We start from the raw sequence: 27,855 nt of genomic DNA, 5'->3' as shown, positions 1-27,855 counted from the left end.
TTTTCTTTGTGAATACTTATTCCCTTCTACTACAGACTGATTTTCGCCCAAAAATAGAGAACATTGCCACTTGTAGTTTTTGGCTCATACCCTTTTCTAATTGTCTTTCTTTTTTATTGTGGTAAAATATATGTGGAATTTACCATTTTAACCATTTTTACATGTACTGTTCAGTGGCATTAAGTACATTCACATTATTGTGCAGTTATCATTACTATTCATCTCCAGAACTTTTCCACCATCCCAAACTGAAACTCTGTACCCATTAGACAAGAACTCCCCATGCTTCCCTCCTCCCTGCCTCTGGTAACCACTATTCTATTTCATGTTCCTGTGAATTTGACTGCTCTAGGTATCTCATATAAATGGAATCACACAATATTTGTCCTTCCGTGTCTAGCTTCTTTGACCACACTCTCTTTTAAAAAATTGACACATAATAATTGTACATATTTACAGGGTTGCACCCTTTACTTTTGATCAGAGAGGAAAGAACCTTCTGTGTGCACACACTTCTATCTTATAGCTCCATTTTGAAAAATTTTGAAAGAAAACTAATTGGCTTGGCTTGAGTAACTTGCATACTTTCAGACAAGGAAGATGACCAGTGCTGTGATTTGCCCATTTTGGGTTGCATGACCACCTTAGTATCTTCCCCAGTTCTCTGTGTAAACATACCTTCTTATAGGGTCCTCTGTCCTTTCTACCTAAAATAGCACCCCACATCAATCTAGTCTCTTACTCTTTTGATTGTTTTCCAGTATACTCATCACTTCCTAGTGTTAAATGTATTTATTTGCTTATTGATTCCCTAGCCACTACAACATAAGATTTATAACATTAGAGACCTTCTCTGTCTCATTCATCTCATTGTTTCCAGTGCCTAGAACAGTGACTGGAACATAATTGGAGCTCAGTAACTATTTTTAATTAATTAATTAGAAATTGAGGTAGAGATATAGATTTAGTATTCACTGGTAAATATGATTAAAAGAAATTAATTATGCTTTCTTCCATCTGCATAGTGAAGATGAAGAATTAGAAATTGAAAGGAAATGAACTTTGAGTATATATGAACACAGTGATTAAACATGAAAGTTATGCACAAATAGTGAAAGAACTATGCTTTCTAAAGATATGTAATTGTGGAAAATACAGCCTTGCATGATGGATGCCTAAGTAGAATCCTGAAATTGCAGTAGATTAAGCTCTTTCTGAAATTGCTTTCTAATGCAGGACATTCACATTTAAACTATAAATGTGAATGTATAAACTCATCAGGTGTTTGCATGTGTGTGTGTGCGTGCACATACACACACACACTTTTATTGATTAACATTGGAAACTGACAAATATAGATATGAGTCTTAAGCCATAATGGTCAGTACTGTTCTTTCGAAATTACCCTTAGCTTTCCCAATCAAGACCACATTCTCTGGAGCAGAACTTCACATTGTCAGGCTGCCCTGCATAAGAATCACTCAGATACTATTCATGATAGCTGCCTTAGCTCTCTTCCCCTACCTGTCCTTAATCTGAAGGGCAGGGCAAGTCAAAGGGGAGCAAGATAAAGGTTGTATCTAAAAAGACAAGAAAAAAAAGTAGGCAAAAATGATCTCCTGTGCTTTCTTTTTCATGCTGCTTTCCATCTTTTACTTTTCTTAGAGTTTATTATCTTTATGTTGCTTCCTGGACATCCCAAACTTAGCCATAGTTGCACCTTAGCCAAGTGTACCCTATGCCGACTTCCTGCCAGAATTACTTCTTTATATCTCCTCTCACCCATGTAATAAGCACCTTACCTCCAAATACAATCAGAACTTCATTCCACAGTAGGAAAACAAACCACATTGCCTCAAGGTTGTCCCCCTGCCATGACTTTTTTCTTACTACCTATCTGAACCATAAAATAAGTTCTCTATGGCAGCTTCTTGCTTTTCTTTCTAGGAGATTAACAGGGAGACCCATTACCAAAAAGTTCCAGAACCAACCTCCACCCCTACATTCAGCTGTTAGGAAGTGGGAAAAGCAGATATGGGTACCCAAGAATAGTTTGGTTGGCATAACGTCACCCTTTCCAAGTTATTCAGATTAACAGTTTCACATTTATTCTTAATTACCAGGGGCATGATGGCCATGCATACTACAAAGTGCTTATGAAGTTAATTACTAAATTCTACTTTTCACTTGTGTACTTTGATTATTTGTTGCTCATGTAATGTGATTAGCTGCTCTCAATTTAAGAGGTGGCTTGCTAAAAAGTACTCAACTGCGCTACAATTATAGCATATATATATATAGTATATATAGTTTTCTTGGTTTTAAAGGAAAATAATTAACTGAAATGTTGGAATTTCCTAAGTATTCTATGGCAACTTTTGGCTTTCTTAACAACTTCTGGGACTTTGTATGCTTTGAAATCACATTACTTTATGATATTTGATCTGGTTAGGAAACCTAATGTTATTAGCCTGGAATTTGTGAGTCTTTGAAAAGAGATAAAAGGCTATCCACTGTAAATCACAGACTCGCTAGATAGATTTGGGGACAAGCTTAGAAAAAAAAAAAATCGTAATACTGGCCAAGATAAATGAGATATAGTGTCAATGTTTCTGCCATGTACTAGGTGACCAAACTACCTCACTTTAAGAATTTCCCTTTGGATTATTACCTGCAGATATCTGGAGTGACTGGTTATCCTGTTACTCCATTGTAGCTGCTACAGTGCACAAGTTATCATTCTTTATTCTTCAGGATGGTGAGCTTGGTCAAAAGTGACTGTGAAGCTCAGATAACTGACTTCTTTTCGTAAGTCTGATAAACCTATGGAACTTTGGCTTATCAGATAAATTTGCTACAGTTTATGTACTTTCATACTTTTGCAATTACTTAGACTTCTAAAATATATTATTTGTTTCTTTTATAGGACAATGAAGGCCAAACAGCTCTACATTATGGTAAGAAGTTTCTAAATTATTATGTAATCATATTTGAACATCTTCTCTGTTTATTTCAACTTTGTCCATTCCTATGTAGTGCTTAGATAAGTACCTGGCAGCTAGCAGAGATACAGTAACTTTTTGTTTGAAAAATGTATTAGGCCGCACGCAGTGGCTCACACCTGTAATCCCAGCACATTGGGAGGCTGAGGCAGGCGGATCACTTGAGGTCGGGAGTTCAAGACCAGCCTGGCCAACATGCTGAAACCCTGTCTCTACTAAAAATACAAAAATTAGCCAGGCCTGGTGGCAGGCGCCTGTAATCCCAGCTACTCAGGAGGCTGAGTTGGGAGAATCGCTTGAACCTGGGAGGGGGAGGTTGTAGTGAGCTGAGATCGCACCACTGCACTCCAGCCTGGGTGACAGAGTGAGACTCCATCTCAAAAACACAACAAAACAAAAAAACAGTATTAATAACTTAGTAAGTTGAAGATATATTAAAATTCTTATGGTCACATTTATAATAAATTGTTTCTATACTAGCAACAGAAATGGAGACCCCTCCAGCCCCACTTTGAAAATTCATTATTTCATTCTTAGTTCTATTCATGAGTGACAAGAAAGATGTTAATCATTGTCACTATAGAATCTAGCATTTCTCCTACAAGAAATATTTTCTTGATCTAATTGAAGAAAAAGAAATTTGATTTTTTAACTAATTTCTCCTACTAACTGATTAGCTTAAGTAATCTGTAAAATAGAAAAAAATCTGTAAGATGGAAATAATATGGCTCTTAGAGAGCTGCTTGGTAAATTCAGTGAGATAAAAGATATTACAGTATTTTGTAAAATGTAAAGTCCTAGTAAATATAATTTAAAGATTCTGCATAGAGTTGGGCGCAGTGGTGCACGTCTGTAGTCCCCGCTACTCAGGAAGCTGAGGCAGGAGGATCACTCAAATCCAGGAGTTTGAGGCCAGCCTGAGCAACACAGACCCCATCTCCAAAAAAAAAGATTCTATTTGGGTGTGAATATGGCTGAATGAAAGACAGCCATCAATATTTAAACCAGATTATGGATCAACCTTTTGGGAGGGAATACACTTGTCAGTCTTGGCAGTCTTAGACTGCCATTCAGTAACAAGTGGCTCAGATGGCCCTGGACACTTTTGTCTACTGCTTTGGACTTTAAATTTGCACTTAAGTGTTCAAAAATCCCAAGCTAAAAAGTCAACTAAGGTATTTCAAGCTGATAGTGTCTCTGAGATGCTTGACGGAAACAAAAGCAAAATCATTCTGGATGGATGATTCTGGAGAAACCTCGCTGTGCTATCTAGGAGTCTTAACCTATTGGACTAGCTATTATACTACCTATATATGTCAGCCTAATAATTGAGGTTGAAATGTCTGTCACCAACTACCAGCCTTAACTCACTTATGAGTTTATCTAGCATAACCTGGTTACCAAAACCAGGAGGAGAAAGGAAAATTGTGAGTCAATCTCACTTTTGAGCATAGATGCAAAAATCCTAAATAAAATATTAGCAAATGAAATTCATCAATATATTTTTAAAAGAAAGAAAGGTATGTGCTGACCAAGTTGAGTTCATCCCAGGAATTCAAGGATGACTTAACATTTAAAAAATCTATTAATGTAACCTTCCACATCAGCAAATTAGGTAAAAAACCACATGATCAAATGAAATGCAGAAAAAAGCGTTTGAGGATGTTCAACACTCGTTTTAAGAGCGGTAGAGAAAAGTAGTTAAGACTGCTCATAAGTCAGACTTCTGGGTTCAAATTCTAGTTCTACCCCTGACCTTGGACAAAATACTTCACTTACCCTGTACCTCAGTTTACTCATGATGAAATGGGGATAGTAACCTCAGAGATTTGTTAGAATGAGTTAATCTGTGTAAAGTGCTTAGAACAATGTCTGACACCTGGCATATACTCAATAAATGTTAGTTAATTATTTTTATGATAAAAGCTCTTAAACTAGGGATAGAAGGAGACTTCTATGGCCTGATTTACTTATCAAAAACCCAGAGCAAACATTATTATTAAAGATGGGATGTGTGAAGCATTTTCTTTAAAATCCAAAACAAGAAAAAATGCATACCATAACTGTTTCTCTTCAATACTGTATTAGAATTGTAGATAACACAAAATGAAAAACAAAATAAATAAAAGGTACATGAGATGGATAAAACAAAATCATCATCATTCTCAAGCAATACAGTTAGCTACATAGAAATCCAAGAAACTCTACAAATTATAAAAACTATGCAATTTAGCAAGGATGCTGAATGCATTAGTTTTTTAAGTTCAGTCTTAAACATTAGTGTAAAAAGGTAAAAAATTTTTTAAACATTTTTCCAATATTATTTACAGTAGCAACAAAATCCTAGGACTCAACCTAACAAAAGGCATGTAAAACCATCATAGAAAAAAATACAATTTTTAAAAGACATTTTTAAAGGACCTAAGCAGAAGGAGAAATAATCCGTGTTAATGAATGGGAAGACTTGATTTCATAAAGATCATTTCTGCCAAGTCAAACTACAAATACAGAGAATCTTCATAAGAATTCCAGCAGATACTTTGTGGAGTTTAACAAACTTGCCCTAAAATTCAAATGGAAGATAAAGGAGCCAGGAATAGCTAAGGCAATTTGAAGAAAAGCAAGAAAGAAAGACTTGTTCTTCCAAATATCAAGATGTTATTTTACAGCTATGATAATGAAGGCAGAGACTGACTTCCAACATGACAATGTGAGAAGCTGCACTGATAAGCTCCCTTGTCAAACTGGTAAAAATTATTTTTGGAACTATAGACATTTAATAGCTTCTGGAAATGGTACTAAGGACAAAAAGCAAATGAAGAGACATCTATTCAAGAAAATCTACAAAAATTTGGTAGGAAGGAAAACTTTGTGGTATTTGAACCAAGATCACTCCCTCCATTCTCTCTTCCCAGCTCAGTGATGTGGAGACTCCACTCCACAATGCCAGGAACACGAGCTCCCTCTCCTCCCAGCTCCTAGTCAGAGGACTTTCTTCCTGGGAGAAGCAGGACAAACATTTTCCACCTTGCCTCCAGCTACCTTTTGCTAAGGCTGTCCTGGGCAAATACGATCCCAACTACTTGGGAGGCTGAGGCAGGAAAATCATTTGAATCCAGGAGTTGGAGGCTGCAGTGAGTTGTGATTATGCCACTGCACTCCAACCTGCTTGACAGAGTAAGACCCTATCTCAAAAAAAAAAAGTAAGAGTAAAAAAGAAAGAACTATGAATCGTGTGAGATTGTATTTTGCTTACAAGCTAGCAAGTTGGCCTGACTGTTTCATGGTTGCTGGCAAAAGACACAAAACTTTTGAATCAGAGACAAAAGACTTTATTATCCATGGCACAGCAAGCAGCATAAGCTTCATGTTTTTGTCATTTCCTCTTGCCTCCAAAGTCCCACCAAAGCGACGCAGAGAGGTCCACGTAGATACTGCATTCACCGTGTGTCATGGCTTAGGAATCGTGATCTTAGGGAACTCTAATCTTTTATAAGATTAGGGCTGCAAGCAAACCTTTGCTCAGGAGGAGGTATTATGTTTATTATTCTGGATGGTAAACAAACCTGCCCTCTGTTCTGGAAAGAAACACTATCTCTGTTGTCAAATCTGTTCATTACACAAACATCCTTGAAAGTTAGTCTAGAACAAAAGCTGTCTTATGTCTTCTGCACATCTTATGTACCTTTGTACCTTATGTACCTTTGTACATAAGACGTGCAGAAATGCAAGAGACCCTTCAAGAATTGTCTCCCAACAGTAATTAATTGGGGAATGCAGATTAAAACATTTAGATACAACTTCATACTGATCAGACTGGCAACATGTAAATGTCTACAAATATTAATATTAGGCTATAAAACAACAAGAATTCTCATACAGTGCTGATAAGAGTGTCAGCTGTTACATACAGCCATTTTGAGATCAGTTTAGTAAGATTTAGTAAAGTTGAAGGTACACATACTCTACAACCCAGTAATTCTAGTTCTAGACATATACCAGAGAAAAACTCCTGAACATGTGTATAATGAAACATGATTTAGAACATTTATTGCAGCATATTTGTAGTAGTCAACAGCTTGTTTTATTAGCCTCTATTCCTCTGCATGCCATGCTTGCAATATTTGTTCATTGAAATTGCACATATATACATATATGCATATACAAATACATATTTTATGGTATCAAATGCCTTTGAAAGAACCATTAAAATGAGTATATAAAATAGTAAAATAATAAACTATTTAATCTGTAAGCTCCTGTCTATAAATATACCTGTAGTAGGGTTTCTTTGTTTGTGAGCCGGTGTCTCACTCTTGTCACCCAGGCTAGAGTGTAGTGGCGCAATCATGGCTCACTGCAGCCTTGAACTCCTGGGCTTGAGCTATCCTCCCACCTCAGCCTCCCAAGCAGCTGGGACTACAGGCATGCACCACCACACCTGGCTAAGTTATTTTATTTTTGTTGAGACAGGATCTAGCCCAGGCTGGTCTCAAACTCTTGGCCTCCACCAATTTTCCCATGTCAGCCTCCCAAAGCATATGTAGTAGTTACTGTTTTTTATAAATGAGGCAACCTAAAATCGAAGGGATTAACAAGCTTGCCTAAGGGAACTGGAAATTCAAACCTGTATGTCTGTATTTACTAGGAAAAGACAAAAATTAATGCTTTCCCATACCTCCTTCCACAGCATTCACATCACTTACTCTTCAAACATATTTATATAGTATTTCTGTGATAGGACTCCTCCTGTATTATCAAGAGCTAGCTGCTCTAAACCCTGATTTTCCACCCAGAAGAAATTTGTCTCAGCCATCCCCACAGCTATGATTGCAATCTGAGATAACCAGGCTTAAGTCAAATAACCGGAGAGTCAAAAAAGAGGGAAAATAAACTCTTCACAGTGGTTGTGAGGTCTTTAGCACAAAATTCAAGGCTACTCATTTTTCCTGATGCCTTGCTTCGAGAGGCCAGCCTTCTTTTACTCCAAAATATTTTATAAAGACAACCACTGCCAATGCATCCACATGCCCTGCTGAATCAGCTCTTATTTCCAGCCCCTTCTTCCTTCTTTCATTCCCTCATTCAGATGCTTTTCAGTGCCTTCTCTGTGACATGTGCTGTGTTTTCCTTTCATTTCTCCCTTTCAGAAACTGTAGCAACAGCTAAACCAGATTGAATGTGCCCTTGAGAATTTAGATGAGTCACTCTGTCATCCCTAGTTAACCATTAGGAGTGAATGCCTTTATGGATGTAGGAATGTGTCCATTTAAGTTTGATGTATTTAAAATGCATTTATAGATAGCAACAGGGTAGGGATTTTTCAAAAGGCATTTCTGACTGGGTTCAAATAAGCTCCATTTTCTTTATGTACTGGTACAGAAAAATCTCATAACATATATTGTTGAACAAAAAGATTAAGGTTTAGCACAGTGTATCTAGTGTGCTGCCATGAATATATCTATACATACTTGCTAGTAAATATATATCTCTGGGAGGATACATAAAAAGCTAATAATGTTAATTGCCTTGGGGAAGAGGAGCTGTGGGGCTAGAATACAAGAATAAGATGAAAACCTTTTTCTGTAAACCCTTTTATAACTTCTGTATTGGACCTATATGCATATATCATCTGTTCAAAAATTAAATTATTTTAAATTTAAGTGTCATAGGTTCTATTAGTACTATGAATATGATACACCTTCTTAATTATATTTCATTCATTCAACAAATATTTGAATGCCTACTATTTGCTAGATAAAATACATCAAACATTCTTTTTAAGATAAGAGATGTCCCCAGATTCCTTTACTTCCCACCCAATAAAGAACCCAGTATCTATAGCGGTAAATGGGTGAGCAAACACCATATCTGGGAGAACTCTGGGCTTGGATTTCAATGCCAGTGCAACCTGGAAATGAGGCCTCTTGAACTAGAAGTAATCAGGACTCAAAACTGAGATCTTGCACATGAGCCAGGACCTTCAAAAGGCTATATATATCCTTGGTTTAAAAGAGGAGGCAAAGGGGTAGAGATTAGAACAAGTTGGCCTGTTGGTAAAAAAGAAGACAGAGAAGCTTCTCTGCTTCAGACTAGCATTTGGGTGGAAACAAAAGCCCTATAAGTTTGGGGTTCACATTTATATTCTGATTATCTCAGGAATCCTCAAGTCAAGAAATTAACATAAGTGTACCAAGCTGATGAATGCTAAACTTCTCTTGAGAAACACATCTTCAACCTATACAGTACAAAGTTCCTCCAGAATGAAGCCCCACTGATAATAAGTTCACAATCCAAAATTACAAAATACACTTGAGTGAATGTCAGCAGACACAGTAAACTATAGTAATAGACTTTGAGGAACTTCAGTAAAAGTTGGATAAAAATGATCAGACTAAGTCTGTATAAAATGAAGGAATCAAAAACACAAGAACAAGGCATTCCAAAAAAGAACAGGCAGATTTGAAAGAGAACCAAATAGAACTATGAAAAAAAAAAAATTTACAATGGATAGGTTAAAGTGAAGAATTGACACAAGTTAAAAAAAAAAATTGGTGAAAAGATTTGTCTAAAGAAATTGCCAAAAAGGCAGCACAGAAAGGTAAAGAAATTATAAATGTAAAGAGACATTAAGAGTGGATCAAGAAAGTTCAGCATTTATTTATCTTAATTTGTTTTTTGAGACAGAGTCTAGCTCTGTCACCCAGGCTGGAGTGCAGTGGTGTGTTCTCGACTCACTGCCCCCTTCGCCTCTCGGGTTCAAGTGATTCTCCTGCCTCACCCTCCAGAGTAGCTGGGACTACAGGCATGCGCCAGCCACCACACCCAGCTAGTTTTTGTGTTTTTAGTAGAGACGGGGTTTCACCATGTTGAACAGGCTGGTCTCAAACTCCTGGCCTCAAGTGATCAGCCTGCCTTGACCTCCCAAAGTGCTGACATTGCAGGCATGAGCCACTGTACCTAGCCTAATTTTTTTATATTTAATTTTTGTGGGTGCATAGTAGATACATATTTATGGAGTACATGAGATACTTTGATACAGGGATCCCATGTGTAATAATCACATCATGATAAATGGGGTATCTATTCCCTCAAGCATTTATCCTTTGTGTTACAAACAATCTTTTAGTTATTTTGAAGCATACAATTAAATTATTATTGACTATAGTCATCCTGTTGTGCTGTCAAATACTGGGTCTTTTTCTTTGTAAAAATTTTTTTTGTACCCATTAACCATCCCCATTTCCACCCCCATGTCCCTACAACCCTTCCCAGCCTCTCGTAACCATCCCTCCACTCTCTATCTACATAGCTTCCATTTTTATTTTTAGCCCCCACAAATAAGTGAGAATATGTGAAGTTTGCCCTTCTGTTCCTGGCTTATTTCACTTAACATAATGACCTTCAGTTCATCCATGTTGTTGCAGATGACAGAATCTCACTCTTTTTTATGGCTGAATAGTCCTCCATTGTGCATATGTATCACATTTTCTTTATCCATTCATCTGTTGATGGACACTTAGGTTGCTTCCAAATCTTGGCTATTGTGAATAGTGCTGCAACAAACGTGGCAGTGCAGATATCTCTTTGATATGCTGATTTCCTTTTTTAGGGTATATACCCAGGATTGGGATTGCTGGATCGTATAGTAGCTCTATTTTCAGTTTTTTGAGGAAGCTCCAAACTGTTCTCCATAGTGATTATACTAACGTACATTCCCACCAATAGTGTACAAGGGCTCCCTTTTCTCCACATCCTCACCAGCATTTGTTATTGCTTGTCTTTTGGATAACAGCCAAGTTCAGTATTTTTAATAGGAGTTCCAGAAGGAGAGATTGGGAAAAATTAATATTTGACGAAATATTTACTAATAATTCCTAGAATTGATTTAAACATTGGGATCTTCAGATTCAGGAATTATGAGCTCTGGTTAGTAATAATCTGTGATATTCATGTGGTGGAATACTGTACAGCAATGAGAATGAGCTGCATCTACACGCAATAACATAAATGAATCTTACGCATGCTATTGAGCTGAGATGCCAGACACAAAACAGTACATACAGTATGGTTTCCATTTATATAAAGGTCACAAATGGGAAAAACTTATCTCTAGCATTAGTAAAGGGGATAATGATTACCTTGGATGAAGTAAGCAGGTAACAGGCAACTAGAAGGGGTTAACAGGGCACGGGTGCTTCTGAAAGTCTAATAATGATCGGATTGTTGATATGTGCTAGTCACATGGATAAATTTCCTTAAAAAAATTTATATACAGTTGATCCTTGAACAACATAGGTGTGAACTGTGTGGGTCCACTTATATGCAGGGTTTTTTTTTTTAATAAATATATTGGAAAATATTTCAGAGATTTGCGACAACTTGAAAAAAACTCAATTTTGCATCCTAGAAATATCAAAAAAATTAAGGAAAAGTTACTTACATGATGAATGCATAAAATATATGTAGATACTAGTCTGTTTCATTTACCATCATAAAATATACACAAACATATTATGAAAAGTTAAAATTTATCAAAACTTATACACATAAACACAGACCATTCATGGCACCATTCAAATTTGAGACAAATGTAAACAAATCTAAAGATGCAATATTAAATCATAACTGCATAAAATTAACTGTAGTACATACTGTTCTACTGTAATAATTTTGTGTACACCTCCTGTTGCTATTACAGTGAGCTCAAGTGTTGCCAGTCTGTGCTTAAAGTGTCAGGTGATGCTGGTCATCTCTACATGAGCAGTTTGTCTCTCCAGTAAATTGTGTATCACAATAAAAAAGTGATCTCGCAGTTCTTGTGTATTTTTGTGTGTTAGTACACTACGATAAACCTTGAATAACACAAGGAGGCCCATACAAAATGCCACTAGTGATGTTGAAAGTGCTCCCGAGAAGAGAAGTATGACATTACAAGAAAAAGTTAAGTTGCTTGATATGTACCATAACTTGAGTTCTGCCACCGCAGTTGCCACCATTTCAGACAGATGATTCATCTTGGAAACAGGCAACATAAACATACAGCATCAATAAATACAGTACAGGTACTATACATGTATTTTATGATTTTCCTAATAACATTTTCTTTTCTATGGCTTATCATATTGTTAAGAAGACATATAACATACAAAATATGTGTTAATTGACAGTTTCTGTTACTGATAAGGCTTCTAGTCAGCTATAGAATATTAGTAGTTATGTTTTTGGAGAGTCAGCAGTTATATGTGGCTTTTCTAATTCATGTGGAGTAGGCACGCCTAACCCCATGTTGTTCAAGGCTCAATTGTATATGATTTTGGTACTCTTCTGTGTACATTTTATACTCTTTAAAAAGTATACAGACACCAAGAAAGTCTAAACCTAGGTAGATGTACAGTAGCGATGTTATTGTTTCTGTGTAAAATCTCATTTAGCCTTTTCTACAAATGTTTGAGCTAGGTACTGCCTTCTCCCATTTTTAGATGAAAAACTACAGTTCAGAGATGTTACCTTGACATGGTAATCCAAAGTGTAGGTAGCAGAGCCAAGACACTTGTACAGGTCTTCTGATTCTACATCCAGACCTCTTTTCACAGTTCCATAAATAATTACAGTCCTGCTGTCTTTTTAAGGAAGACATTATTTTGTGGAAGATAATCTTTTATACAAATGAAATTTTAAAAAATCTTTTCTTATTGGTTACCTTGGTCAGTGATTCAAGGCTAATTTTCAAGACTGTACTTGGGAGTAAATGTATATCAATATTTCTGTCTATCTGTGTGCTTTTATCTTTTTATTTCTGTTCACTAAGAGTTTATACATTAATAAAAATCATCCCTGATTCGGAAATCTTGCCTAAAATTGATCTAGAACTTCTATTTCTCTCAGGTTATTTTAATCATCATGGAAAGAACAAAACAAATGCCATATATGTTAAAATCAAGATAATCAAATACTAAATATCCCTAAAAGTTCTGGCATTACAAATATATAAAATTAAAATATTCTGACAATTCAGGAATATTTAATAAAAATTACTATTTTAAGTTTAATTCATAATCACTTAGGAGTGGGTTATTTTTAATTTATAATTTTTCACTAGGTCACTGGATTCTTACAAGTTTTTAAGGTAGTCAAAACAGTCTTGCATGTAATAAAAATAATAATCATTTATTAAGCACCTATTAGGCCAGAGAATCTGCTGGGCATATTTGTTATTCATTTAATCACTTAATATTATTTAACGCTTTTTATTTAGTGGGCAGTCAGTTACTATTTGTTGATTTTATTTTATTTCAGGACTCTTAACCTACTCTTGGAACTTTCATAAAACTCTAAGTATCGTTAAATCCAGAGAGTGCAGACAGTGTTGGGGATGTCTTTGGGGACTTAGCTATTATTTTTTATGAATTATGGTTGGGCTTGACAGCTGTCCTTGTGTTGACAGCTCTTCTGATTATAGCAGTTGTCAAACTCCATCCTTAAGCAGGTTGTAAATCCTGGCTTCTTCCGATTAAAACTGGGTCAGAGCCAATCGCAGGTTAACTAGAGGCCAGTATTCTACTACTATACGTCCTTACTAGTTCATTCTAAATGGGCTTTGTGTGGCAGCATACTAAAACCCTTATATGCCTATATTTTACTTGAGTTTTTTTGAATCTTCAGATATTGGTCCTCCTGTTATTTTGTGATTAAACATGGTCCTTGCTGAAGAGTATATTGGTATAAGTGTGGTCTTCCTTATAAATGGCCTGTTAGCCTTCCCCTCTTCCTCCACTGGGAATACTAATATCATTGCATCTGTGTCTCCCAGGGGAAATCAAGGCTTTTCCTTGCACGTGCAGTCATGTGATTTCAGAGTGGGCAGGCTTTGTATCCTCATGAGCCCTTGGTCTTCCACGCAAAGCACCATCTGTTCTGTTACCTCCACACTGTTACAGGGCAGTGGGAGGAGGCATTAGAGTGAAAATAAATAAAATAAAAAAAGAAAGAAATTCATCATCAAAACCCTGAGGATTAATGGAGTCAGAAGGCTCACTGCTCTGAATGGAAATTCATCTTCACCTGTGCCAGTGTCAGGGCTGCCTCTATGGCACTTGACAAATAGAGGTTCCCAGGGTACCATAAATTCAGCAACTGTTCTAATCCCTATAGACTTGCTCAAGCTTTTCCAAGATGGGCTTATGACTGTTTTTGTATTTCCCAGCACATTGTGGGCACCAGTATATCCCCTCATTAATTTGGTAAAATGTTAGCACCCTTTCCTCCTCGATTCTCTCTCATGTTCTTTGCCTTTGTCTGTTTTGAAAGGGTGGGCAGAGTACACATTTCTGAAAGGCGACTCTACATTGTGACTTGTGTTTCACTGAAGATGCCAAAGGCAGAGAAATCAATTAACTAATGAATTTTGAGCAAATAGTAAGTGCCCAGCATTACGCTAGATGGAGAAGATAATACAAAAAGAAGCCTATACTCATATACTCAAGTAGTTCAGCATTCCATTGCGGGGTACAAAGCATATTTTTTCAATAGCTATTTTTTGGGCAACTATATGTGCAAGTAGGCTCTGTGCTAACATAAACATAATGGATGCATCTCAACAGTGAATCTCCAAGAGATACTGCAAGTGGCCTACTCATATCAGGATAAGATGTACTTGTGTGGTTTAAAGGACTCCTGTCCTTTAAGTTACTCAGTCTCAATCTTTTTTATCTATAAGTTGTTTATGCTGTCATGTAAGTCTGTCTTTGCATAACTCCCAGGCATTTGTTAATAGAACTCCTTTCATATGAATGCCATATTTCTGGCTCTGAATTACTGTTTTGAACCTTAAATTCCAAATTTATATCTCACATCATAGTTAGACCTGAGCTAAAATTTCATTCACATCTGTCAAGTTAGGGAATTATTATTAGCCTCGGGTAGCATTTTCATAGCTGGTTGAGTTCCCTAGATGTGGAACTTAATTTCTTAAACTCCATACCTAAGATATGGGTTGGTGCCCATAGATTATATCATACCTCACCACTGGAATGGTCACATCATCATACAGCATAAATGTAATTAATGTCCCTTTGTCTGAGATGGCCATCTTTTGTGTCTTCAGCCATAGCACACATCTACTTAGCCCTGATCTTCTTGTGTAACTGTTGGGTTAGAATTGAGCCAAGCGTGATCTGACAGATCATGATAGTTATTATTGTGTATTATAGATTTATATAATGGGAAGTTTATTCCTGTGATACTGCTAAAGGTCCTATTTTAAAATCTACATGTTTCTTACAGTAAGTTGAGACTAATAACTGCAGTGTAAAGGTCAAATCATTATTGTTCAAAATATAAATGTCTTGTAGCTAGTTCTATGCAGGATAAATAGCCTTTTTTCACAGCTATTTGATATAAGGCAGTGTGTCTTCAACTTTGTTGTATTTTATAGGAGATTGTCTTTCATTTTAATCCAATTTGGTATACAGTGATTCATGATAAAACCCTTTAGAAATTTAAAATTAAAATGTTCGTTAAAATTATCTTTGGGCCAGGCACAGTGGCTCATCCCTGTTATCCCAGCACTTCAGGAGGCCAAGGCAAGTGGGTCACCTGAGGTCAGGAGTTTGAGACCAGCCTGGCCAACATGGTGAAACCCCATCTCTACCAAAAGAATTCAAAAACAATTAACTGGGCTTGGTGGTGGACGCCTATAATCCCAGCTACTCAGGAGGCTGAAGCAGGAGAATCACTTGAACCCAGGAGGCAGAGGTTGCAGTGAGCCAAGATCGTGCCATTGCAGTCCAGCCTGGGCGACAAGAGACTCTGTCTCAAAAAATGATAATAATAAAATTATTTTGGGAGGCAATTTTAAATTCTCAAAAAGATACTATAATCCTAAACACTCTCTTGAATCCTCGGCCTTGGTAAAGATCATACCATCTCTTCCTCCCTGTCTGTGGCATCCCTCAAGATGCAGAATAGCTCTTGAGTCTCAGGAGCTACCCAAAACTATGATCTCAGCCAATCAGCAGTGACCCTGGGGTTGGAATAGGCAATTCTTGCCTCTCTCTGCATTTTCTTCTATTCTCCATTCATCAAATATTAATATCTATACCTTGGTAGCCTTCTAAGAAACCCCACAACACTGAAGGCAGAGATAGGGTTCATAAATGGTCTGATTTTAGCTCAGAAAAAAATCTACCCTCTACTTTGGTTCACTTAGAAGCACCTCTGAGCTTATGTGGTTATGGATTAGAGTTTGGTGCCTAAGCTTATCAGGATAAGTAACGTAAAGGATCACAAAATCTATCCCAAGTACCTGTCACAACCGGGTTTTGGCTGTCGGCTCTGTGCACACTTCACAGCACATAACCATGAAACTCTGAGCTGGAAGCATCCACCCAAAGAGAAAAGATGGTCAAGGGAACCAGAGAAACTACTTTATCTTTACCTAAGTACCGTTTGAGAGCAAAAGAAGAAATATCACTGCTAAATCATTTAAAACAAACCCCTGGGGAGTTCTGCTTCCACTATTAAGATGTAGTAAACTGCAAGAGAACTTCATTCTCACCCTAACAAAAGAAAAAGATAGATAGTCTACAAAATCATAACTTTTTGTGAACACATCAGACAGCAGAGGTTTCATGGCAGCCAAATAAACTGAATTCAAAGAGTGACAAGCCCCTGTAAGACACACAAACTGTTTCTTCTTTGAAGAAGAGGCAGCCACCATCAAAATAGGTAGGAAGAAAACAGCTAAGATTAGCAAATTGTTAAAGTGAGCTAGTATGACATTTTAGAGTAACTGGGAGCCTGAGACCCAAAAGGAGTCCTCAGTTGCATTCTTTTTCACTAACTGAGTGCTCATGAGAGAAATTTCTTTAGAAGAGAGAAAACCTCCAGTGGCACACAGGCATGAAACATTTCCACTTCCCTGTATCCTTCTTTTTAAATTAATTAAATTTTTGACACATAAACCTTGTATATGTTTCAAAACATGATGTTTTAAAATATGTATACATTGTGGAATGGCTGAATCGAAGTGATTAATAGATGCATTGCCTGACATACTTACCATTTTTTGTGGTGAGAACACTTAAAATTACTCTCAACAATTTTCAAGAATACAGTAAATTATTATCAACTATAGCCACTATGTTGTACAATGCTAAACTCTTATTTCATTCAAAGCCAAATCCTTAAGCCACAGAGGAGGAGCTGAAAGCCTTTCTGGCCTCCCCTGCTGCTGCTTCTGGGCTCAAGTAGATATCTACTGCTTTTGAAGTTAGAGTAAAAGCAAAATCTGCCTTCAGGGAGGGACAGGAAAGCCCTGAACTTAGGACTCTGCAGTGATATAAAGCAGAGATTCCCCCACCACTGAAGGCAGGGCAGGAAAGTCTCTCCCACCCAAGACACCCACCACTACCAACACCACATACACACACACCGCAGACTTTGGCTGACATTTGGGGGAGGGGTGTGTAGAAACAATGAGAAATCACCATCCCTGAGGTCCTGCCTAAGACTGAGACCAGCCCAAAAGGACAAAGAACTCCATCTTACTCCTGCCATGAGCCGAGCCCTGAGTAATAAGCAAAAGTAGTCCATTGATGGAGAAGGGACAAGAATGTAGAGAGAGAGAGACTTCCTCTGTGGTACGGACATGCAGAGACTGCTGAAAGCTAAGGGTGGAGCAACAACATTGGTGGGGGGGAACCCTAGCACCCTAGCCCCACACTAAGCATAAGGTAGCAGCATCCTATCACTGGAGGAGTTTGAAGGCAATGATGCACTGAACTTATCTGTCACAACAGCAAACCCAAACCCAGTTCAGCTGCTGACATTCATCTCTGTACACCTTCATCAGAGCTCTTGGGTGAATAGGTGCATTATCAATGAGCAGTAATATTTTGAAAGGAATCTGTTTTCCTGAGTAGTAGGTCTCAACAGTGGGCTTAAAATATTTAGTAAACCATGTTGTAAACAGATATGCCATCATCCAGGCCTTGTTGCATTTATAGAGTATAGGCAGAGTAGATTTAGCATAATTCTTAATGGCCCTAGGATTTTTGGAATGGTTTATGAGCATTGTCTTCAACCTAAAGTAACCAGTTGCATTAGCCCCTAACAAGAGAGTTCACCTGTTCTTTTATTTATTTATTTATTTATTTATTTATGTATTTTGTGATGGATTCTCGCTCTGTTGCCCAGGCTGGAGTGCAGTGGCGCGATCTCAGCTCACTGCAACCTCCCAGGTTCAAGCTGTTCTCCTGCCTCAGCCTCCCAAGTAGCTGGGACTACAGGTTCTTGCCACCATGCCCAGCTAATTTTTTGCATTTTTAGTAGAGATGGAGTTTCACGGTGTTAGCCAGGATAGTCTCAATCTCCTGACCTTGTGATCCGCCCGCCTCAGCCTCCCAAAGTGCTGGGATTACAGGCATAAGCCACTGCGCCTGGCCAAGAATTCACCTGTTCTTTGAAGACAGGCATTGTTTTCTCCTTTCTAGTTATGAAAATCCTAGATGGCATCTTTTTCCAATATGAGGCTGGTTCATCTACATTGCAAATCTGTTGGCTGGACACAGTGGCTCATGCCTGTAATCCCAGCACTTTGGGAGGCCCAGGTGGGCGGATCACTTGAGGTCAGGATTTTGAGACCAGCCTGGCCAACATGGTGAAACCCCTTCTCTACCACAAATACAAAAATTAGCCAGTCATGGTGGCACATGGCCTGTAATCCCAGCTACTCGGGAGGCTGAGGTACAAGAATCGCTTGAGCCCAGGAGGCAGAGGTTGCAATGAGCCAAGATTGCGCCACTGCACTCCAGCCTGGGCAACAGAGTGAAGCTCTGTCTAATAAAAAAAGAAAAAAAGAAAATCTGTTGTGTAGTATAGCCATCCTTATCAATTATCTTTATCTTAGATCTTCTGGATAACTTGCTGCCACTTCTGCATCAGCACTTACTGCTTTACCTTGCACTTTTATTTTATGGGGACAACTTTCCTTTAGCCTCATGAGTCAGCCTCTGCCAACTCCTAATTTTTCTTCTGCAGTTTCTTCATCTCTTTCAGTCTTCATAGAATTAAAGAGCTGGAGCCTTGCTGTGGATTAGACTTTGGCTTCAGGGGATGTTGTGGCTGGTTTGATCTTCTACCCAGACCACTCAGACTTTTTCTAAATCAGCAATAAGGCTGTTTTGCTTTCCTATCATTTGTGTGTTCGCTGGAATAGTGCTTTAATTTTCTTCAAGAACTTTCACTTGGCATTCACAAGTTGGCTGACTGGCACAAAAGCCTAGCCCATGTTGGTTTTTGACATGCCTTCATCATTTCTAGCTTAATCATTTCTAGCTTTTGATTGAAAATGAGAGATGTGTGACTCTTCCTTTTACTTGAACACTTGGAGTTCATTGTAGGGTTATTAATTGGCTTAATTTCAATAATATTGTGTCTCAGGGAATAGGGAGACCCAAGGAGAGGGATAGATGGGGGATTGGCTACTCCATGGTACAGTCAGAACACATACAACATTGGTCGATGAAGTTCATATTATATGAGTGCAGTTCATGGCACCCCAAAACAATTACAATAGTAACATCAAAGATCATTTATCATAGATCCTCACAACAGAAATAATAATGAAAAGTTTGAAATATTGTGAGAATCCCCACAGTGTGACACAGAGACACAAAATGAACAAATGCTGTTGGGAAAATGGCACCGATAGACTTGCTTAATATAATGTTGCCACAAATCTTTAATTTGAAAAAAAAAAAAAAAGGCAGTTATCTGTGATGCACAGTAAAGTGAAGCACAATAAAATAAGTTATGCCTATATAAAATATTTTGAACTGAATGAAAATGAAAACACTCCTGTCAAAATTTGTGGGATGGATGCACAGGAGGCTGAGGCAGGAGAATCGCTTAAACCAGGGAGGCAGAGGTTGCAGCAAGCCAAGATTGCACCACTGCACTCCAGCCTGGGCAACGGAGCAAGACTCCACCTCAAAAAAAAAAAAAAAAGTGGGATGCAGTTAAACCAGTGCTTTAAAGGAAATTAAATACTATTATTAGAAAAGAAGAATTCGTATCAGTGATCCAAGCTTCTACCTCAAATAAAGAAGGGCAAATTAAGGCCAAAGTAAGTGTGAAACGATAAGAAAGATCAGAGCAGAAATCATTGAAATAGAGAACCAGAAAACAGAAAATCAGTGAGATCAAAAACTGGTTGTTTATAATAGTTCTCTAGCCAGACCAAGGAAGGAAAAAAAAAGAGAAGAAACAGGCTGGTTGCTGTGGCTCACACCTGTAATCCCAGCACTTTGGGAGACCAGTGCGGAAGGATCACTTGAGACTAGGAGTTCAAGACCAGTCTGGACAACATAGCAAGACCCCATCTCTACAAAAAAAATTTTAAAACATGCCAGGCATAGTTGTTTGAGCCTGTAAGTCCCAGCTACTCAGGAGGCTGAGGCAGGAGGATCACTCACGCCCAGGAGTTCCATGATGCAGTGAGTTATGATGGTGCCATCACAGTCCAGCCTAAGGAACAAAGTGAGATGTGACACTAAAAAAAAGAAAAAAAAAGCAAATTACCAATTTCAGGAATGAAAGGATATCAGTACATATCCTAAAGATATTATAAAGCAAATAAGGAAACATTACACACAATTTTGTACCAATGAAATAACTTAGATGAAATGGACAAATTATTATTATTACTATTATTATTACTATTTTTGAGACAGGGTCTCACTCAGTCACCTAGGCTGCAGTGCAGTGGTGCGATCTCAGCCTGCTCACACTGCAGGCTCCACCTCCCAGGTTCAAGCAATTCTCCTGCCTCAGCCTCCCAAGTAGCTGGGATTACAGGAATGTGTCACCATGCCCAGCTAATTTTTGTATGTTTAGTACAGACAGGGTTTCGCCATGTTACCCAGGCTGGTCTCAAACTCCTGACTTCAGGCAGTCTGCCTGCCTCGGCCTGCCAAAGTGCTACTGCTAGGATTACAGGCATGAGCCACTGCACCTGACCAGGACAAATTTTTTTAAAAACACAAACTACCAAAGTTTTCTGAAAAGGAAACAGAAAGCCAGGCGTGGTGGCTCACACCTGTGATCCAAGCACTTTGAGAGGCTGGGGCAGGCACATCACCTGAGGTCAGGAGTTTGAGGTCAGCCTGGCCAATATGGTGAAACCCTGTCTCTACTACATATACAAAAATTAGTCGGGTGTGGTGGTACACACCTGTAATCCCAGCTACTCAGGAGCCTGAAGCAGGAGAATCACTTGAACCCGGGTGGCGGAGATTGCAGTGAGCCAAGATCGTGCCACTGCACGCCAGCCTGGGCAACAGAGCCAGACTCCATCTCCAAAAAAAAAAAAAAAAAAAAAGAAATAAAGAAATAGAAGTGCACGCCTTGAGTCCCAGCTACTTGGGAGGCTTGGGGAAGAGGATCACTTGGAGCCAGGAGTTCAAGGCTGCACTGCACTATGATCATGCTTGTGAATAGCCACTGCATTCTAGCCAGGGCAACATAACCTGACCCCATCTTAAAAAAACAAAAATAAAAAATAGAAAATCTCGATAGCCCTATATTTATTGAAGAGATTGAATTTGTAGCTAAAAAGTTTCCCACAACAAGATTTCCAGGCCTTGTTTACTTCCCTGGTGAATTCTACTGAGTGTTTAAGGATGAAATTGGCTGGGCACAGTGGCTCACGCCTGTAATCCCAGCACTCTGAGAGGCTGAGGCAGGTGGATCACCTGAGGTCAGGAGTTTGAGAATAGCCTGGCCAACGTGGCAAAACCCTGTCTCTACTAAAAATACAAAAATTAGCTGGGCGTGGTGGTGGGCACCTGTAATCTCAGCTACTTGGGAGGCTGAGGCAGGAGAATTGCTTGAACCTGAGAGGTAGAGTTTGCAGTGAGCCAAGATCATGCCATTTGCGCCACCGCACTCCAGCTTGGGCAACAGAGTGAGACTCTGTCTCAAAAATAAAAAATAAAAATAAAAAATCTACACACAAATGTTTCGAGAAAATAGAAGAGGGAGCACTGCCCAACTCATTCTGTGAAGCCAGAATTACCCTGATAACCAAATCCAGACAAAGACCTTAGAGGAAAAGAAAACTACAGGCCAGTATTCCTTATGAACATTGATGCAAAAATGTTCAATAAGATGTTAGCAAATTGAACCTAGTAAATACAAAAAGATTAATAAATTTTGTGCAAGTGTGTTTATCCTAGGAATGCAAGGTTGGTTTGGCAGTTGGGAACCATAGTATTTCACCATATCAACAAATCAAAAAAACAAAACATGATTAGATCAATTTATGTAGAAAAGGCTAACAAAATTCAACTTCCCTTCATGATTAAAACAACAACAAAAACTCACAGCAAAGTAGAAATAGGAAATAGTAAGGAATTTCTTTAGCCTGAGAAAATCGACAGTTAATATCATCCTTGATGATGAAAGGCTGAATGCTTTCCCTATAAGACTATGGATGACAAAAATATCCACTCTCTCCACTTTGATCCAACATTGTATTGAAAGTTCTAGCAATGCATTAAGGCAAGTAAAAGAAATGAAAGCCATGTAGTTTTAAAAAGAAGAAATAAAACTTCCTTTTTTCATAGGTGATGTGTCCATCTGTGTATAAGACCCCAAGTATCTATTAAAAAAAAAAAACACTAGAATAAGTGAGTTCACCAAGTTCACAAGACATAAAATCAATATATATAAATGAAGAGTTTTCCTGTATTCTAGTAATGAACAATTGAAAATTAAAATTCAAAAACACTGAGGCTGGTATACAAATCTTAATTGTTTTTCTTTATGCTTACAGTAAATTGAATTTTTAAAAGATATTATTTGCAGTAGCCTCAAAAACATGAAATTCTTAGGGATACATCAAACAAAATAAGTGTAAGATTTGTATGCGTAGAATTCCTAATTATTATTGAAATTAAGGAAAATTTAAATGGAAAGAGATACCAATGTTCGTGGATCAAAAGACTCAGTATTGTTAAGCTGTCCATTCTTTCCAAATTGATCCATAGATTCAGCGGGGTCCCAATCAGAATCCCAGCAGGATCTTTGTAAAAACTTCTAAGTTGATTCTAAAATTTATATGGAAAAGCAAAGGACCTAGAATAATCAAAACAACTTTGAAAAAGAATAAAGTTGGAGGCCCCACACTGGTTTCAGGACTTAACTATAAAGTACAGAAATCAAGGCAATGTTGTATTGGTATAAGAACAGGTATATAGATCAAAGGAACATGATAAATAACCTAGAAATAGATCCAATCTAAATGGTCAGCTGATTTTTGACAAAAATGCCAACATAAAATTCAGCGGAGAGAAGAATAGCCTTTTCAATACATAGAGTTGTAACAATTGGACATCCAAATGCAAAACAAAACAAAAAGGTGAGCCTGAAGCCTACTCAAAAATTAACTGGGAAAGTAAGATCTTAGATGTGTACATAAGAGGAATAATGATAAAGAACTAGAAGAATATTTTTGTGATCTTGGTGTAGGCAGTGTTTTCAGATGGAACACAAAAAGCGCAAACCATAAAAGAAAAATAAATTGCACTTTATCAAAATTAAAAACTTCCGCTCTTCAAGATACTCTTAAGAAAAATGACAAGTCACATGCTGGGAGAAAATATTTATAAAACATATATTTGAGAAAAAAAACTTTGTATCCACAATATATAAAGACCTCTTACAAGAAAATGACAACCTTATTAATAAAGGAACAAAAGATTTGAACAGATAAATCACCAAAGACAGTTGGCAAATAAGCACATGAGAAGTGTTCATCATTAGACATTAGTACAAATTAGAAATCACAATGAAAAGCCACCATAGACCTAACTAGAATGGCTAAAAAATATTTTTAATAATAGTAAAGTGCTGGTAAGGCTGCAAAGCAACTGGAATTTATACTTATTGGTGTGAATGAAAACTTTAGAAAAGTTTGGTAGTTTCTTGGAAAGTTAAACATTGACTTGCCATATGACTTGACAGTTCTCCTATTTACCCACAAGATTACCCAAGTGTTCATAAGATCCCTGTTCATAATGCCAAAAATTGGAAGCAGCCCAGATGGCTGCATACATCCATACAGTAGAATACTACTCAGCAATCAAAAGGAAAGAACTGGTACTTGAAGCAGTGTGGATGGATCGCGAAAGCAACATGCTAAGTGAAAGAGACCAGATACAAAAGACTATGCTATATTATTTCTGTTTCTGGAAAAGACAAAACTATAGGGACAGAAATCAGATCAGTGCTTGCCAAATTATGCCACTCCACTCCTCATAAATGCCTGTGGATCACTTGATAAAACCCAAACTTAGTGTGACCGATTCAAGGCCCTAGATAATTTGACTTCAATCCAACCTCTGTACTTTCAACTCTTTGTACTGCTTCCCTGAGCAAGCAGAGACAGTTCTAACAGCATACCTTGTCATGCCTCTGCTAGTGGTATTTTCACATTCTGCAATGCCTTTCCTTCTCAGGAATTTTGCTCGATCCTTCAAAGCTCATCTTACATCTTACTATGAATTTGTAGTGTTTTTGATCCTTCAGTCTCCTCCTTCCTCCCTGCCTTTGCAGTGTATGTATTTCTGCCACAGCACTTATTCATTCTTTTGTGTTGGAATTGCTTATTTACATATTTACAATCCATTCTCAAGAGCAGAAATCTTACCTGTATTCCTGACAGGACTGGTACAGTATGTGCTCAATAAAAGGGCTATAGGGCCAGGTGCAGTGGTGTATGCCTGTAATCCCAGCATTTTGGGAAGCCAAGGTGGGAGAATTGCCTGAACCCAGTAGTTTGAGACCAGCCTGGGCAACAAAGTGAGACTCCCAAAGTGAGAGCCAAGCATGGTAGCACATACCTATAGCTATAACTGCTCAGGAAGCTGAGGTGGGAGGATTTGCTTGAGCCCGGAAGGTCAAGGCTGCAGGGAGCCATGATCTCGCCACTGCACTCCAGGTTGGGAGACAGAGCCAGACCCTGTCTCAAAAAAAAGTCCGTGAAATTCAGCTCCATACCCTTTATTTCTCTTAAAACAAACAAACAACAACAACAAAAAACCCCACACACTGTGTTGTGTGATAATCATGCTACACAAGAGTATATAAAATATATATGAAGAATTTAAACATAGCTTTTAAAAATTTACCCACTACTTAGCTTAAGAAATACAACATCACAAATATCTTTGAGCCTTCCGTGCATGCCTCTCAAATCATATGGCCTTCCCTAGTGGTAATCTTTGAGAGATTACAACTATCCAAAATTTTATATTAATGATTTCCTTTGTAGTTTCAGCACATATTTGTATGTCTGAATAATATTCTTTCGTTTTACCTGTTTTCAAAATTTTGTTTAAATGAAATCATATCGTATGTATTCTTCTCACTTGTTTTTTTCCCTTCAACATTATGTTTTGTATATAAACCCATGTTGTGTGAAGCTATAGTTCATTAGTTTCCAGTGTTCTATAGGATTTCATTGTACATGTGATTGATACTTTATTTACATGTTACCATTAATGAGCATTTGGGCTATTTACATTTGGGATCTATTGTGAACACTGCTGCTGTGTACATGCTTGCAGATATCTCCTGGAGAACATGTGCAAAAGGATATAACTAGAAGTAGAATTGCTGGGTTGGAGGGTATATGTGTGTTTAGGTTTAACCTGTAATGCTCTAGTGTTGTCTAAAGTAGCAACACCGGTGTACACTCTGACATCTAAAGGGGTTTCTTGCTCCATTCCGTATCAGTGCTTGGCATTGTCAAAGTTAATTTTCACCAATCTAGTGGGTATGAAATGGTATCTCCTGGTTTTTTGTTTGTTTGTTTGTTTGTTTATTTTTGAGACGGAGTCTCGCTCTGTCGCCCAGGCTGGAGTGCAGTGGCTGGATCTCGGCTCACTGCAAGCTCCGCCTCCCGGGTTTACGCCATTCTCCTGCCTCAGCCTCCCGAGTAGCTGGGACTACAGGCGCCCGCCACCACGCCTGGCTAGTTTTTTTTGTATTTTTTTTAGTAGAGACGGGGTTTCACCGTGTTAGCCAGGATGGTCTCGATCTCCTGACCTCGTGATCCGCCCGTCTCGGCCTCCCAAAGTGCTGGGATTACAGGCTTGAGCCACCGCGCCCGGCCGGTATCTCCTGGTTTTAATTTTTCATTTCCCTGATAATGTGGAATGCTCATCTTTTTATATGTTTATTGCCATTTATGTTTCATCTGGTACCTCTTTTTGCCTTTAGTGAGTCCAGTTGTGTCAACACCATCTAATCATTAGGTCTTGATTTCCCCACTGATCTGCCAGCTTTGTCATGAATTAAGTTTTCATATGTGTGCAGAAGAATAGATCACCCTCTGTTCTAAGCTTCTGGTCTGTTTGTCCATTTTGGGGCAATACCATACCATATTTATAAGTCTTGATATCTCTACACCCTTTTTTCCCCTTCCTATACCTTGAACTTGAGCTTATCAGTGACACCCGTTGGTGCCCTTTTTTTTTTTTTTTTTAAATTTTTATTTTTTTTTAGTTCCTGTAGAGGAATGGTCTGATTACTGGGCCAGCTTTCTTTTTTTTTTTTTTTAATTTACAAATTGTAAAGTTCAGTTACTTACCCACTTATCCCCTCTTCAAAAACAAAACAAAACATTTTATTTGACATTTACAGTATTTTTAGCCTTTTGACATATCCTGCACATGTATCATTATTCTGAAATAAAGATCAAAGTAAAATAGATACTTAAATACTATTTTTTATTCTTTTCCTTAATCCCATTCTTAAAAGACTAGAGCCCAAAAGTCTCACAATTTAGAATACATATTTGTTTGTGTGTGTGTTTCTAGGCAACCAAAAAGGTAAATTTGATTTTCCTAAGGCTTGAAAATCTAGCATAATACCACAGTTCTCATTACCAGGCCTGATCATCCTTCAGCCACTGTAACATTGCTCATGGTTCAGTATTCCTTATTGCTCAGCACTTTCCTTTACTGCTGGAGTAGAGGAGTTTCTCTGTCTCGCGGTAAACTGGTTTTCGTATTTGTCGATTTTCCTTTCAGCTTCTGCCTGTGAGTTTCTGGATATTGTAGAGCTGCTGCTCCAGTCTGGTGCTGACCCCACTCTCCGAGACCAGGATGGCTGCCTGCCGGAGGAGGTGACAGGCTGCAAAACAGTTTCTTTGGTGCTGCAGCGGCACACAACTGGCAAGGCTTAATCAAAAGACTGGAAAACCACAGTCTGTAATAGCATAAGGCTTCCATTATGAAAGAAAACTACAAAAATAATACTTCTTTTTCTGCCCATCTTTGGTATGTATTGGCTAATAAAATCAGTTCTGTGGAACTGGGATTTTGAAGCCTCAGCAATTCATTCTTCTTGCATACATTCTAGGCAGTACAGTTTTGGTGATGAACATGTGTACTGTGCATAATATAATCCAATTCTGCTGAGCATGCTCTGAAATTTATCACTGCTTTAGAGGGTGGGCAGAATAGGAGACAGATCATATTTCACAATATTAAACATGGCTGCTTTTCTAAAAAACATACAGAAGCAAATGTAACCATTAGGGAAAGTTTCATGAGATCCCAACATGGTAGAGATCAAATGATCTTTTGTAGCATTTTGTACACCTGGTCTGAATAGGCAGCTAAAATGTCTATTCTTTTGGCAGACAGAATTGGGAAGATAAGAAAGAAAAGGGGTGTTAAGAAAGAGAAAGCAAAGGAGAAAGCAGAGTTTTGTCACATAAGGGGTGTAAAAGTCAGAACAACCAGATTTACTGAAAATCTCAAAACCCTGGGGCATTTTAGAA

At 38.0% G+C, this 27,855-nt stretch overlaps 1 protein-coding gene across 1 annotated transcript in view; it reads left to right on the top strand.

Moving 5' to 3' along the window:
* Positions 1–27,389, top strand: part of LOC105484517 (acyl-CoA binding domain containing 6) — a 207,645-nt gene extending 180,256 nt beyond the window's left edge. Inside the window, exons 7-8 of the mRNA XM_011746229.3 lie at positions 2,927–2,957; positions 27,101–27,389. Coding sequence (XP_011744531.1) covers positions 2,927–2,957; positions 27,101–27,255 — 186 coding nt within the window. The 3' untranslated portion in view covers positions 27,256–27,389. The remainder of the gene's footprint in view (positions 1–2,926; positions 2,958–27,100) is intronic.
* Positions 27,390–27,855: the final 466 nt, after the last annotated feature.

This window comes from Macaca nemestrina, chromosome 1, assembly GCF_043159975.1.
Source record: "Macaca nemestrina isolate mMacNem1 chromosome 1, mMacNem.hap1, whole genome shotgun sequence".
NCBI classification, from domain to species: domain Eukaryota; kingdom Metazoa; phylum Chordata; class Mammalia; order Primates; family Cercopithecidae; genus Macaca; species Macaca nemestrina.
Note: the sequence above shows the minus strand (reverse complement) of the source record. Positions and strands in the feature narration are given on the sequence as shown.